The sequence below is a fragment of the Thrips palmi genome, unplaced genomic scaffold (genome assembly GCF_012932325.1).
Source record: "Thrips palmi isolate BJ-2018 unplaced genomic scaffold, TpBJ-2018v1 HiC_scaffold_3, whole genome shotgun sequence".
NCBI classification, from domain to species: Eukaryota; Metazoa; Arthropoda; class Insecta; order Thysanoptera; family Thripidae; genus Thrips; species Thrips palmi.
Window position 1 is genome coordinate 167,088 of NW_023144630.1, and position 14,984 is coordinate 182,071.

At 44.4% G+C, this 14,984-nt stretch overlaps 1 protein-coding gene across 5 annotated transcripts; it reads right to left on the reverse strand.

The window, feature by feature from the left end:
- Window positions 1–803: 803 nt before the first annotated feature.
- On the reverse strand, window positions 804–14,643 carry LOC117648270 (dynein heavy chain, cytoplasmic-like). 5 transcript variants are annotated; one of them, XM_034390694.1, is made up of 22 exons: window positions 14,629–14,643; window positions 11,366–14,245; window positions 11,231–11,260; window positions 10,370–10,605; window positions 10,107–10,284; window positions 9,667–10,019; window positions 9,366–9,579; window positions 8,945–9,292; window positions 8,590–8,865; window positions 8,324–8,517; window positions 7,745–8,228; window positions 7,489–7,666; window positions 7,168–7,412; window positions 6,875–7,083; window positions 6,644–6,803; window positions 6,365–6,566; window positions 5,658–5,847; window positions 5,353–5,470; window positions 4,889–5,260; window positions 4,464–4,802; window positions 2,254–4,375; window positions 804–2,082 (listed from the first exon to the last, which is right to left on the reverse strand). In XM_034390694.1, exons 2-22 carry the CDS (start codon window positions 14,045–14,047, stop codon window positions 1,133–1,135), a joined length of 10,080 nt encoding a protein of 3,359 aa, XP_034246585.1. In that variant the 5' UTR covers window positions 14,048–14,245; window positions 14,629–14,643; the 3' UTR covers window positions 804–1,132. The 5 variants fall into 5 exon arrangements, with proteins under 5 accessions (XP_034246585.1, XP_034246584.1, XP_034246587.1 ...); XM_034390693.1 differs by lacking the exon at window positions 14,629–14,643 and adding an exon at window positions 14,338–14,396; XM_034390696.1 differs by lacking the exons at window positions 5,658–5,847; window positions 14,629–14,643 and adding exons at window positions 6,142–6,277; window positions 14,338–14,396.
- Between the last annotated feature and the right edge of the window lie 341 nt (window positions 14,644–14,984).

Here is a 14,984-nt window from a genome sequence, read left to right on the forward strand (position 1 = left end):
TGGAAAATAAATGAATTATTGCATATTTCCAAAAGACTATTCTAGTCGTGGCTGAGTGAAGAACAAGAAGAACCACAAAAGACGCCATTTAGGGCATTTAAAGTGAATATATTTGATGAAATATGTTGCATTTACTATAAAATATTTGAATTAACTTCTACCAAGCAAGGGGACTTAAACATTTGAAGTAAAAGTGCGAAAAAGTACACTTTTGTGATTCTTCTTGTTCTTCACTCAGCCACGACTAGAATAGTCTATTGATGGGAAAAAATGTATTATTTTATGTAACCTCTTTCAGGGTTTCTGATAGGAGGATTGGGTCAAACTCATTAAAAGGCATATTCGAGTAAAAAAATATATATTTTATATACTTAGTACAAAAACAAGCACATTTTGTTAAAAGTAAAAGTTAAAAATTAAGAGGTAGCTCAACTACAATAAAATGAAAATCTGAGCATCATGAAATTGGTGCCCTAACACAGTTTATTACTATGGAAAGTGGACAATTAGACCAGGTCAGGTTTATAGCTGTTCCAATAGTAATAAGTACAAACCTAAAGTTCAACCTTCCTGCCCCTCCCAAGCAGAAAAACAAAAACTAAAAACTAATCCTTTTTCAAATTTGAAACCAATGTTTAAATGGATAAATTTTCACATAAAGGTATGATGATAGCGTAAGACCTCAAGAATACTCAATGACTCCGATAACACCTATAACTAAAATGGGCATAGGACACAATTATAGTATATTAAGAAGACACTGCATTAAAAATGAAAGGTGTTAGAGACAAAGTAACTATATGGAAACATTGAATATATAAAACTGTTCAGAACCTAATAGTCCATTTTATCACACATTAATATTCAAGGTCAAACATTGAAACAATACATCACAAAAGAAATGGTCCTGGTTTCTTCAAAATGCAGAAAGTTTTAAAAAAGAGTTGACAATCGTTTTTATTCAGAATTGGCCACCATGTACTGAAGAATTGAATTCTGCTTAGGCTTACTTACAAGGTAAATAAAATTAAATAAAATTAAATAAAATTAAAATAGAATTAAAATACACAAAAATAAGTTGCATAATAAAAAACATGACTAAAAGCCTCATTCCAAACGGAGGTGAACAAATTCAGTTGAGTGCCGTCGACGTGAGCACGGCGACACCGTGCTCGTAAAAGCTGTGCTGGTTCTGGCCGGGGGCAAGGTTGAGGTCCACTGTGAACAGCAGCTCCGTGCGCGTCGAGTTGAGGTACACGGGCAGGGACAGCTTTGAGGAGCGCACCTCGGTGCCGGGCGCCACACGCACCCAGCGCAGCAGCGTGGTGGGCAAGTCTGTCATGATGGTGGTGGCCAGCAGCAGCTGGTTGTTTTTGCAGTAGGCGCCCTGCAGCTTGAGCCCCGTCACGCGGAAGCACTCGTTGGGCAGCTGACTGGCCTGCTGGCCGTCGCAGATGGTCACGTCCAGGACCAGCTCCTCCAGCGACCAGCTGTTGGCCTGCGCGATGCACTGCCGCGTGGCGGTGATGTAGGCCTCTGGGTTGAGCAGGCCGCCCAACCACACGGGGTGGGTCTTGACCTTCTCGGCGCCGCCCTCCGACATCAGCAGCGACACCTGACTCAAATGCGCGACGCGCGAGCACAAGTCCTTGAGCCACTGGATGACGGTGCAGCCGTCGGGCACCGTGTAGCGGCGCCAGCTGGGCGGAATGATGCCCTTCACCAGGTCGCTCAGCATGGTGCGGTGGTAGGTCTGCTTCTTCTTGCCCCGGCAAACGCGCCCTATGACCTGCAGGTCGCAGACCACGTCGCGAAGCAGATTGACGGCCGAGTTGACTTCGCGCTCGAAGTAGCGGCACAGGGGGTCCTTGATGGGCTCCTCGACAATGGGCCGCATCGTGGACAGCTGCTGCAGCAGATCCTCCATGGACTCGGCCGATTCTTTCAGCATGTCCATCAAGGACGGGCCGCCGTCCCCGAGAGACTCGCGCGTCTGGTCCAGGCCCTCCTCGCTGGAGTAGGCCAGCTCGTCGTCGTCCTCCAGTTGCTGCATCTTGAGCAGCTTGCCGACCAGGTCCGTTCCTGGACAACAGAGAACAGAGCCATTAAGCCAAGTTCATAGGCAAACACGCAAAAGTTACAAAAAAAAAAAAAACTGAGAAATTTGGATTAAAATTAACTAATTAATTTACAAATGAAAGATGTGAAATTAAATTAGAATGCACAAAATATTCTGCAGAAGTGAGTACATACCTCTTGTGGTGAGCAGAACCTTTTCCGCGTTGTTGGGAAGTCCCAGCCAGGAGGGTGTCTGCCTGTCGGAGAGCGCCTCAATCCAGTGCAGGAAGTGGTCCCTCGTGGTGCCATCAGGCATGGTGATGTGCCGTTGTCCCCCAGGGCCTCCACCAACCCCATCCACATTGGCGACAAGAGCAAAGTCACCCTCAAAACTAGCCGGGGTGAAGAGCTTGGCCAACAAACATTTCAATAGCCGCTGGTCAAACTCGTTGTCGATCTTGCCTCCATAAATACATTTAGACAGCAGGGTAACTAGGGCATCCCAGGGAACTTCCTTTGGCGGCAAGTTGGTCCTACCCATTGCAGTAGCTTCTATCCAGGTGTCTAGAGTATCACAGGCAACTCTCAGGTCAGATTCATTGAATTCATAGTACTTGGCCCAGCCCAGAGGAACGTAGCGTAGACGTTCCTGGACAATGGCATGGAACCAGGCCAGCAGGAAGTAGAGCCGAGCTCGCTCGCTCGGGGCCTTCATCATGCGAGAAGCAGGCACAGTGCTGAAGGTCCGCAGTAAGTTGGCCTTGATGCCTGGCGGCGATTCAAACACGAAGATGCGGCCCGCTCTCAGCAAGTTGACCGGCACCTTGGGGTTCATCTCCATAGTGAGGAAAAGCCTGAAGCCTGGGTGGGGCTCCAACGAGTGCAACTTCTTCTCGAGCTGCACGAGCCACTGCGGCGCCAGGTGCACGTTCTTGAGCAGCACCCAGCGGCCCGAGCGCACCGCCTGGTTGATGGCGCGGTCGGCCTGGTTGAAGCCTTCGGCCGAGCCGATGGCGATGGCGACGATCTGCTTGCGCAGCTTGGCGACCAGGTCGTCCACCCTGCCGGACGCGTCGTAGCCAGGCACCGAGCACAGCAGGGCCGGCACGTTGGCGCGGAGCTCGGCGTCCACGATGGTCGCCAGGTCCAGCTCGCGGTCCGCCGCCACCATGAACTCCTCGCCGAGCACGGCGGCCACCAGGGCCAGCCCCGCGGCGATCACCCTGTCGGGCCGGAAGGCCTGGATCAGCAGCAGGTTGTGCATGGCCACGGCCACGGCGCTCAGCTCCTTGTCCTCCTCCCACAGCGCGGGCACACACTGCTCGGGCGAGCTCTGCTGCAGCCAGCCGGGGAACTCCGGCGAGTCCTTGATCTTCTTGGACAGGTTCTTGAAAGCATTAATGCGCGACGACAGGCGCACCACGGCCTCGATCTGCTCCTGGTTCAGCCCTTCGATGGCCGGCGGCGACGAGTTGAGCATGCCCTCCTTGCCGCGCAGGAAGAACGTGAACTCCGAGTCCAGGCTGGCCTCGTTGGGCACGCCCTTGAGGTGGATGCGGCACAGCAGGATGGCGAAGGTGAGCCGGTCCGTGTGCAGCATGCCCCTGGCCACGCGCTCGTAGCACACGCCTAACAGGTCCTTGGTCACCACCGCCAGCCGCTGGTTGTAGTCAGTCACATTCTGGAGGCGAGGGTTGCTGTGCAAGACGGAGCTGAAGATGTCCAGGAAGAACTGGAGCGAATATTGGTACAGGAAGTGGATTTGGTTTAAGCTATCCATGGTGAAATAGATGTTACTGCACGCTTGACAGAGCGGCATGTACTGTTGAGACACTGTTTCAATTTCCGCATTGACCTTGTCAGTCTCTTCCACCTTCTGGCTGATTTCAGCAGCCACATGCTTCAGCGTTTCTAAAGCGGTTATCACACTGTCATCATGCAGTATCTTCCCCTTTGCATCATTCAACGCCTGAAGCAAGCTCTTTTCACACTGCCTCAGCCTTAGGTGGAATTCACCTTGCAGCTTGAGAAGATCTGACCTCTTCTTGTCAATATCCGGTCTCTCAGCCTTCAATACTTGACTCAAGCACTGACTCTGCAGTGAGCTGCGGGTAACAGTGAAATTGACAAATGTAACTCGAGAACAGATATGCGGAGGGAATTCCGCTTTTGGGTCTCGAGTTGACAAGAAGATATTGTTGAATGAAGGTGACAAATCAATCTCTTCATCGCCCAGAGTAATGAGAACACGGCCACCCGTGTGGCGCCACTCTCTGTTCAGCACAGGGTTCAGAATAGGATCATAATTTTCAACATCCTGAAAATAATAAAAAAAATTTAAAATATTAGGAGTGTTTGATACTGGATAGTTACTGTATAAACAAGTTAGTTAACTGTCACCTTACCTCGACAAGCAGTGGGTAACCAGCGCTGAGAGCAGATTTCAATTTCTTATGGAATGACTTATCCAAGAAAGATGTTTTGGAGATATTTTTATGTTTGAACTCGTTCATTAGGAATTCAGTAGCCTGCCCAGATGGGTCAATTATCAATGGGAACCGGTTTAAGCGATCCAACATAATAGCATTTTCCGTGCACAGATCATCAGTAGGTAAAGAATTGGCCTGCCAACGAAGCCTCTTGTCAGGATTGGAAAGATACTCTGTCCTAGAGATATCAGGACAGAATTGCAGGCCGGCTTGCTTAAGATGACAACTCCATGTTTTAAATAAGTTTTGACGACACTGAAAATAAAAATAAAACAAAGGTCATTGAATAATAAAAGCAAAACATTTTCATTTCAAGAATTGATTTCCACAAAGACACATACATGTTGGTCAAAATAACCGGCATAGGCCAGGAATGCAGACGAAAGCAAAACATCTCCAAAGATAGTTGACATTTGAGACCTGAACGTTTGACTTGATGTTTCCCATCTCCCACTCTCACTGACAAGGGAATTCAAGAGTGCCTCTGAGCGTTTCACCTCGGCCTGCACATTCTCCAAGTCCGTCTTCATGCCCTCAGCTTGGGAGATGAGCTGGGCATGTTGTTGGGTATGGCAAGCTATGCTGCTCTCAAGCTGGGCTATCCTGTTTTTCACCTCCTCACCCCTATTTTTGTTTTCAGTAGCTTCCTTTTCAAGAGCACATTGCTGCTTTTTAAGGGGCTCAACTTTCCTCAATATCTTTGCATACCGAACCTGTAACATTGAAAAGTCTTAGTACTATTACCCTTCAGATGGAGACAAGAGAGTTCAGAGGACAAAAGCAGTAAATGTTATTTGGCGCATACCTGAGCAATGGCAAAATTCACCAGAGGTCCACAAGCCTGACTGCCATGACTTACTTTGTCAAAAGTATAATCCGGATTATTGAGATACTTATCATGCATCTTCTGTATAACATCATCACTGTAAGATTTCAGAGGCATGTATTAGCGTTAGAGCTTAGAAGAAAAAAATTGTAAACCAGGTAGATAAGGTAGAAGTTTTAGATATCTTATAATACAAAGCAATGTTTGGAATTAAGAACTAGAAGCAAGAAAAGGAATAGAGGAAGCACATGCTAAAAACATTGCAAAAAGTCAAAATCGCTTACGTAATATTCTTTACGTTTAGAACCCTGTCAATGAAGTCCTCCCTCATCACAGTGGCCCGTACGTCCTTCCACTGAGTTGATTTCTGTCCCAACAATACACAGATAGACTCCAAAGCAAATTTAACTATGGCAGGTGGATTCGCCATGGATCGAAGTTCAACCACAACTTTCTTGTTAACTTGTTGCACAGCTATAAAGCAAAATAAAAATAAGCATAAAAAAATGCAGAAATCAAAAGATGGATCGGACAACAGACAGATCAGACATGACAACTGAGTTTTATAGGAGACTTGCAATAAAGAGATCTCAACACTTGATAGGCTCAATAATACATTGTACTGTAGTTAAAAAAAAAAGTTGCTTGCAAATTTGAAAGTCAAGAATTTTAAGAACATCTAAATCTATTTATGAAAGGTATGAAAATTAAACAAAAAGTTAGGCTCATGCAAGCAGACAAACCAAACTTATTCATAATCTTTCTTACGTGAGATCATCCGACCAGTCATTTGTGTTTTCACAAAGTAGGAGGCAAATAGATTCCAACGCCAGCTTTACAATGCTGGGAGGGTTTGCCATAGTTCTCACTTCCACCAGGTGTTGTTTCTTAATGGATTTAACAGCTGGACAGTTGTACCACATTAGTAGAAACAAAACCAGTTATCCCTTCTAGCAGTTAATTCTTCTTACAATGAATGGCTGGCACTAACCTTGCTTGGCATCGATGACTGCAGGTTCAACCTGTGCCAATTTCATCTTCACAGCATCTCGTTTTTCTGAAATGTCCACAGTTTGCCTCTCAATATCAGCCTGGATGTCTTGACTCTCAACCTTTTTCTTTTCAGCCTCCTGCCGATCTTTCTCCATCTGCTCGAGCTTCGCATTGGCCGCTTCATTCATGGCTGCTAGCTCCTACAAGACAAATTGATAGGCATTAAAAGCTAACTTCTACAGTGAGAAAAAGCGCTCATGAGGATAGGAGCAAGTACCTGAGATTTAACTTCTGAAGACTTCTGCATTTCTTCAACTTGTAAGACAGTCTCAGCAATTTTGTTAAGACCAACATTTAAATGAAGTTGCTGTTCTTCCAAAAATGAGCGCTTTTCAGCGTACAGCTTGACAAAATGATGGATGAAGTCCAGGTAATGCCTATCAAAGGAAAGACAATTTATTACACATCCTTTTGACACACCCAACAGACAAAATTGTTGAAAACCCACCTTGGAGTGATGGCCATCGTCCTGCTGCCTCGCTTGGCAAGTCTTGCATTGGCTTTGTGGAGTGTCTGATGGACATACACGCAGGCATTTATTACTGCCTCACGGTGAGACGGCTGTGCTGGCAGTCCAGCGTGCACAGATGGGAAGAAGTCTGGCGCTTTCCAGCTTGGGCGATCAAGATCGACGGTATTGGTGAATTCCTTGCCCACCTAACAATAATTAAATGGATGTCAGTAAAAGGGGCCATGAAAACTGGAAGGAAAAATAAGCCAAGACTTGAAATGATGACTTACCTGGAACAAGGCTCCATCAGACCAGTCTCCAAACCAATCTACCGCGCATCGATTAAACAATGCGGGAGAAGTGGCGGCGCGGTCTTTCAAACCCTCAGAGGATGGGTTCATTGTAAAAACGACATGGAGGTTGCGCATCACTTGGCCAGTGAACCACTTATAAAGCTCCTCCTTAGAGCCCAACGTGAGACCTTCCCTCTGGGCACCCTCTTCGCACTGAGTCATCAATGTAGTGTACTCATCACCTGTACCAATAATGTGTTTCATATACAATGTACAGTTTCGTTATAAAAGCTGCAAAACTGCATGGGCTGTATTTACCTTCAAACAGACAACGAACTTCTCCATTGACAAGAGAGTTCATTCTTTCCAGGAATCCTGAATCTAGCACATCAGATTCATCTAAGATGAAGGCAATCTTCTCATCCTTACAGCCAGAGCGTCTGAGCACAGCACGCAAATCTTTATCAAAGTCCTCACCAGTGTACTTGTTGTGAACCTAAACACACAGAATAACGTAAGGAAGCTCATGGGATGAATCATGCACCTAAAAGATTAAAAGCATAACAGCAAATACCTTAATTTGGAAGATAGAGAGGCGATTCATCCAAGCAACAAATCTAGAGAGAGTGGTCTTGCCTGCACCAGAAACACCAATGAGAAGCAGATGCCCGTGAGATGGTCGGAAAATTCTGTCAATGCGCAAAACATGATCTAGTACTTCATCAAATGGCACCAGCTGGACATCCAACTCTTCTTCACTCTTCGCGCGCAACTCTTCTTCATAGAAAACTTCAAGGCGGGCCTTGACGTATTCCCTGAGTTCTTCCCTGTTCACAGGAACGTAGTCCTTTGACTTTGAAAGCCAGTTGCTGTACAAGATGGGTCGAGCAAGGGCCTGCGACTTATCAAGGCCAGAGAAATGTTTCTGAGCCACTACATCAATAGTTTCATTCGTCCACCTTCGCTCTGAATCATCTACTAAACGGTCTTGGAACAGACGAAGGGCTTCATGGGCCCACAGGCGTACCAAACCCTCCACATTGAGAGTTTCAAGAGGTCTAGAAAATTAAAACATTCACTGTTAGGAAATAAATATCATGACGGTTTGATATTGCACTTAGTAAAAAATTAATAAGAGTATAGAAGTGCTTGCCTGATAGCTTCACAAATACCACGAACCCATCTGGTCATTTCTCTTGGAGAGTACACATAGTGGGGCTGCATATCTTGAGTGAACTTTTCCTGTGATACAAGATAGAACTCGACCATAGCATTTGTAAGGGGCTCGGCAAAGCCACGAAGTGGAGGTATGAGCCGCAACATTGCTCTACTGAATGTTCCATAAATCTAGAACACAAACAAAGATATATTAAATGCATGCAATGAGGGATTAAAAGTGAAACTAAAACTTTGACCAACCTGCTTTAGAGAGGTCTCTCCAGGGTAGTCAACATAAATGACTGGGACATGTCTCAAGAATCTGTGAGACAACGGTTTTCTTCCAGGGTCAGTGGGAGGGTTACAAGCCCCAACAAACTGAATGCGCTCTAAAGAAACCCATGCCTGGTCTGAGCTTCGATAGAACCCACGGTGTTCAACAAGTTGACGGAGGAATGAAATAACACGTTGTGTTCCATACTTGTCCATATCAGGCAAATTAATGTCATCACAGAACAGAACAAGCCATTTTCCAAGCTAAAAAGCAGAAATATTTTTACTGGTCAAGAGAATATGATACATTAATAATAATAAAATTAACAACAACAATGTTTACCTGTACTGGAGACAACACAACACCATTGGGAGTCTTTCTGTATTTACAGTAGTGGTCAAAAGTCTTCAAAAGCAACTCAGGAGTTGTGGCTGATGAAAAGTTGAGACCAACCACTTCCATGTCAGGCAGTGCTCGAAGAGCAGAGAACAGAGTCATGGTCTTTCCTGAACCAGGGGGCCCACATAAGACAAGGGGCTTGTGCACTGCTAACCAAGTGTACAACAGAGACTCATGCCGGACAGTGTCCAGGGTGGGGACAACCACATCTGGAGCAGCAACTTGGTCGGTTTTCACTTCAATTTGGGATACTTTGTTAGACCATGGACTCCATTCACCAACAACAGTCACCTGCAAATTGTAACATGTTAGAAAAAAATGGAATTTGATGAGCCTAGTTTTGAGAACAAAATGGAAAACAAACCTCATAGTCGATAATTGGAAATGAACTTGTAGGGGGCAAGGGAACTGTTGTGATTGAACGAATGAAATCACCCAAGTCAGAACGTCCTTTAAGCTTAGCATCTCCAGCAAAGCTCCAAAGAAGTGCATATACTAAACACTTAGGAATGTAGCTATCCAACTGTTCACTTGTCAGAGGGAAGTCTGAATGAGAATGGTTGTAGGCAAGGACATTCCTGTGGTACAGAAGAATTTACATCATCAGCAGGGTCAGGAAAGTAAAAGAACATCAGAGTAATGTCAAGATGAATTAAGATACTTACCTAACACCTTGGTTGAGCATGGAGAAAAGGGAGCTGAGAGCCCGAAGGCGAGTGAAGTCCATGATGTGTTCTTGCTTCATGGCGTACTCCAAGCTTCTCACAACAAGGCCATCAGGTGAAAGGTAGGGCTGAAGAATGGTGCTAACATCTCTTTGAATCTGCAGATCATCATCCTTCTCAGTGCTGGATTTGAAATTGCCCAGACTGTCATCCTCTGATTCCTCCAGAGGAATGTTTCGAAGTTTCAACATGTAATTTTCAAATATCATTTCTGTTGACAGGACATCTTCAGAGAACCAAACCATACCACAACGAGACACAGTGGCTAAAGTTGCATACTTCAGATCTTGAACCTGTATAACAATAAAATAGTAAAAAATTAACAGGATCAAAATTGAAAGGTTTTAGCAAACCGTATTATAAAGAGCAGCAAAGCATACCTCAAACATGATCCGAACGTTAGGTGGCAGGGACAGACGTTCTCCATTAGGCAATGTTAGCAGTTTATTGTCATCAAGGACAGAGTTCAAATTTTCAACCCACTCTGGGTCGACATCACCATCAAATATAATCCATTGGCGCTTGTTAATTTCTCCCCTCACATTATCAATTATTTTTCTGAAGGTAGCAAGTCAGATTTTGATCAGAGTGAGAATAGTCCGATAAACACAATGACAGAAGTACATAATAATGATAGTAATACCTCAGGATGTGAGTAAAGAGACCATCAGTCCATTCTCGAGTGTTGGGGTCAAGAACACCGTACAAGGCTTCTTTGGAAATGGCCTTGGGGTCAATAACATGAGCGACTCCTTCGGTGCCTTCCAGTCTTTCCAGCGAGCGAAGAAGTACCTTCCAGGCAGTACTCTTGCCTGATCCACTTGGGCCTACCATCATCAGTCCATGATTAAGATTGCAAATTTGATATAATTGAAGAACCTGCAAAAGGAAAAAAAAATACTTTAATGTCTCTGGCATGTGAGAGGAAAGGAAATTTCAGGACAGACATTCATGCTTGCATACTATTCAAAACTCTGTATCATCAACATGCTAGCCTTAGCAAGTGGCAAGCCACAAAGTATGAAATGGTTCACGCACTTGAACTGTATTGTATTGTCATCAGTACCAATAATGCAAGTCAGAAAAGATCAAATAGACCAAAAATTAAAGGCATGCAAGCAATAGAGCACATTATGGTTGAAAGCATAACCTTCATTAAAGGTAATGTGGCAGTAGATCAATAAGAGCTGCAATAGTTGGACATATATAAAAAAATGAAAGAGTACACTTTCGTAGTTTTATAAATAAGTCTACCATGCTAATTGGAATGGAAAGTCACCATAAATATCAATATTCCACCTAAAATACCGGAACACACAATTCTGTGTGTAAATGATCATGCCAAACAATTCATTTGACCAGATAATGGACATACTAAATTACTCAAAAATACAAGGCCAAAAAACACTCTACATTTGAAAGCTTTGGGTCCAGAAATAATAGTTCTTAACTACAATGCAGAATTTGGTCAAGGGCTACAAAACCTATGCAAAGAATGTTTTACCTTCTCAACCCATGTTTCTCCTGCGTATCTCTATAAGTATGACAAACAAAGTCATGAAGTGATTGTTGGAAGTTGTTTTTTGTGGTAAACATTGGTAGGTCTAAATCAAAACTTTACATAAAATGATTGACTCACCTTTTCCATCCAAGCACCTCCCTGTTCTTCTCCCTCTCCACATACAAGATACTCCTCCTGGCAGACCTTTCTTATTTTTTCTTTGAGTCCGGCCATCTCTGCTCTCGTGTACTCCACATTGGGGAACACGTCAGAAAGCAGGGAGAACAGCAGGGGAATGTCCTCAGCCACCAGCTTGGGCACCATGGTCTCACACACAGACTGGATCAGAATCTCTTGCTCTGGGAGGTTCTCAGCAATCATTGCTTCATCAATGTTTGAGTCTCCACGAGACTTCATATCTTCTTTAATTTTCTGGATGCGATCGCGCTTCACATTTCCAGCAGATACCAACACACTTTTAAGAGCTCTTAGACCAAAGTCATAGTGAGATTGATTAGAAAGCTGTTCATCGCAAAGCTTGAAGAAAGGCACAATTTTGCAGGCAAGCTTTTCTGCAGAGCGGAAGCCCTGAGAGAACAACATCACTTCAGCAATGAGTTGTCTGTCTGGTTTAGTCATGGCAAGAGACCTGAAGAGGTTCTTCAAGTTATCAGGTAGATTTGAACGTCCAGCATAACCAGGATTCATGGTAATGAAAATGGCCATATCTGTTGACACTTTAACTTGCTTCCCGACAAGCTCCACAGAGATCATTCCTTCTTTCTTGCCATCTTGTTGAGATTTCAGAGCTTCCTGAATTGTTTGCACCTGCTGTGAAACCGCTGAAAGCATTCTCTCCTCAAGTCGATTAAACTCATCAAAGCAACCCCATGCTCCAACTTGACAGAGACCAACAAAAATTCTTCCCATAGCTTGGAAGTCAAATGTTTCATCACAATTGAAAACCAGAACCAATCTTCCCAGTTGATGACCAAGTGCTTTAACTGATTCAGTTTTTCCTGTACCAGCAGGTCCAAATGGAGAACCTCCAAGACGAGCTTCAAGCGCCTGCGTCATGGTCAAGTAGCAAGTGTCTGTTAGCGGAGTCTGAACCAAGCGATCCTGCACACCCAGATACTCAAAGCCATAAAAGAACTTAGCATTTGCCATGTGGATGGTCAATTGCTGCAACACTTCAGTCTGTCTTGCATCAAAGTAGAACCTCATTTCACAGAGCCACTCAAAAGCTTTAGGCCCAGACGTTTTGTTATCAATTAATCTCCTTGTCACTGTGAGCTTGTGGACAAATTCGTTGATGAGATGCTCAAGCTTCTTGCGTCGAAGTTCTGGTTGTTTTTGCAAAACCGAATCGACCAGTACATTAAGAGTTTTTTGAACCTGGCCCCACACACTTTCCAAAGGAGCCATGTTCGGTTCACCACCTGTACTGGCAATCTGGTGGAGAGCACTTTCCACATCTTCACTCCACAGAATTTGTGCTGCTAAAACAACAATCTGCGCTTGATATTTGTCACACCACTTCATGTAAGCATTAGGGTCAATGGACCCCTCCTTAAATTGCTTGATGTCTTGAACAGCTTCAGCCAAACGAGAGGCCAGTGTGACTCTCATCTCTTTCTCCACTAGGGAGAGCCACTCATTCACCTGCGGATGTTCTTTGGTAGAGACAGGAGTCGTAAAGGTCACCTCTTCTTCCCTAGAGGCTATGCCTGTGATGACGGTATTGTCTTTGTTCAAGATAAACTTCGCAACTCCAGCAAACATCTTGGTGAGGTGCTTGCTTATTTGGGGAATGTTGTTGCCATTACCAATGATCTCAAGTAAATCTTCATCTCCGACGAAGTAAAACCTCGGGAATGATGTCCTTTCCCGTTCCAAGTACTCTCCGAGGGCTTTTTGAGTTTCTTCTAACAGGTCAGCGAGACGCTCTAGCACACGCTGAACATCAGGGATGTTCAAGACATCCATTACCATTGGTGACTTTGAAACCCTCTTCATCAATCCTACGAACTCAGAGCTGGGACTCTGGAAATGAGCAGTTTTCAGAGGTTGGAGTGTTTTGATATTACCACTTCTTGAGAAGATTCCCTCCAAGTATGCCCATCTTCTTTGAACATCAATCCAGACATCGAAAAGTGTATTGATGCGGTATAACGTCTCCTCCCATGTAAAAGCTTCTTCTTGAACCACCTTGTAGCACCGAGACAACTTCATAGCCCCAATGGCATCGATATGCTCCTTCACTTTGTTGAAGAGGTCATCCCAACCCGTAATGAGTCTACACTCGTTTTGGTGATTGACGAGGTCAAGTTCATAACTCTGCCATGACTCACGCACCTTCTTCAAGGACTCTTCCAGAGCCATCTCTCCTTGAGCTGCAAGAATGATGTCTTTGACAACAGATTCATTCTTTTGAAGGTTTACATCCCAGACTTGACCAAGAGTCAAGTCAGACAGGACCCAAGAAACACGCAACTGTTTCATGAGGCGCTTCCAGTGACGTTCCTTTAAGGCATCAGATTTCAGTTCCACAATCATCACATTCACCTTGGTGTAGCTCTGCAGAGTGCGTGTAACATATTCACAAGGCGAATATTGCCTCAGACGAGCAGATAATTCTTCGAGTTGAGACATCAAGGTATCCAACTGTTGACGCAGTTTACGGGGTTGAACTGACAGCCAGGGTTTCTCTCGTAACTCATCAATCTGAGACCTGATACGAGACAATTCAGACCAAACACCGCGAAGATCTTGGAGCTCTTTAAATACAACTTGCATTCGATCTTCAGATGTGTTCATACCACCAGGCTCCTGAAGTTCCAGAGCCTCCTTGGCCTTCGCCACATTGTCACGCTCCTCCTTCAAACGAGTAAACCTGGTTTCATAGATCTTGAGCTGTTGAAGAGCTTCATCAGGATGCAATCTTCCTTCCACGGGTTTGCTGCTTTCCCAATCCGTAAGGAATTCGTCGATTCTGGCTTGCAGACCAGCATCAATCTGCGTAAAAGAACAAATATTTTTTCATTAGGATAATTCCAGGAAAGAGAATGAACAAGCAGTTCTTAGGGTCACCCAAGGAGGCTGCATACCAAATTTGGTCAAGATCGGACCACGGGAAGTCCTCGGACGAACGGACGCACAGCATGCATCATTCTATATGCCCGTCCCTCCGTAATTTTTTTTACAAAAAATAAACGGGACGGGCCAAAAAATGGGCAAAATCGCCAAAAATAGTATTTCCAAAGTTCATAGATAAAAATGTGCATAGAAAGTTTCAGATTCAACAGGTTAAACATCTTTAGGCTAAGTGGGTAGTTTCTTTCAGGGGATGGAGGAAAGTTTGATACAGCATCCAGAAAGGCAAACCAATAATAGATTACAGCAAACTTTCAACTGTGGTGAGAAGAAATGGCTGCTCGAGAAGATCAAGGAAAGACAGGTTAAGTCTACCACAGCCAATAAGCTAAACAAAAACAAAGGAGTGCCAATATAAGAAAATAACATCTTATGAGTCAGAAAGTAAACTATAAAGTTGTTCTTTTGTGTGAGTCGTTCATCAAATTTTAAGCTTCAATAAACATACCATTCCCTTAAAAATCCCTCATATACATCCAAAGCTGGTTTTACTTTAACGCTAGCACGTCCGCAAGATCTTAGGTTGGCAAACTTGTTTTGTTGTTCACTTATGACAGTGTGTGTTTCTGTGAAAAACGAATTTTCAATATTTGTGGATGTG

Bases quoted from the DNA above. Each gene is read 5' to 3' on its own strand.
- LOC117648270 (XM_034390694.1), bottom strand. From the start codon at position 14,047: ATGAACACATCTGAAGATCGAATGCAAGTTGTATTTAAAGAGCTCCAA. The intron at 8,518-8,589 runs GTTGGTCAAAGT...TTTGTGTTCTAG, and splicing joins GAGAGACCTCTCTAAAGCAG to ATTTATGGAACATTCAGTAG. The intron at 5,848-6,364 runs GTTAGTGCCAGC...TTTGCTTTATAG, and splicing joins AGTCATCGATGCCAAGCAAG to CTGTGCAACAAGTTAACAAG.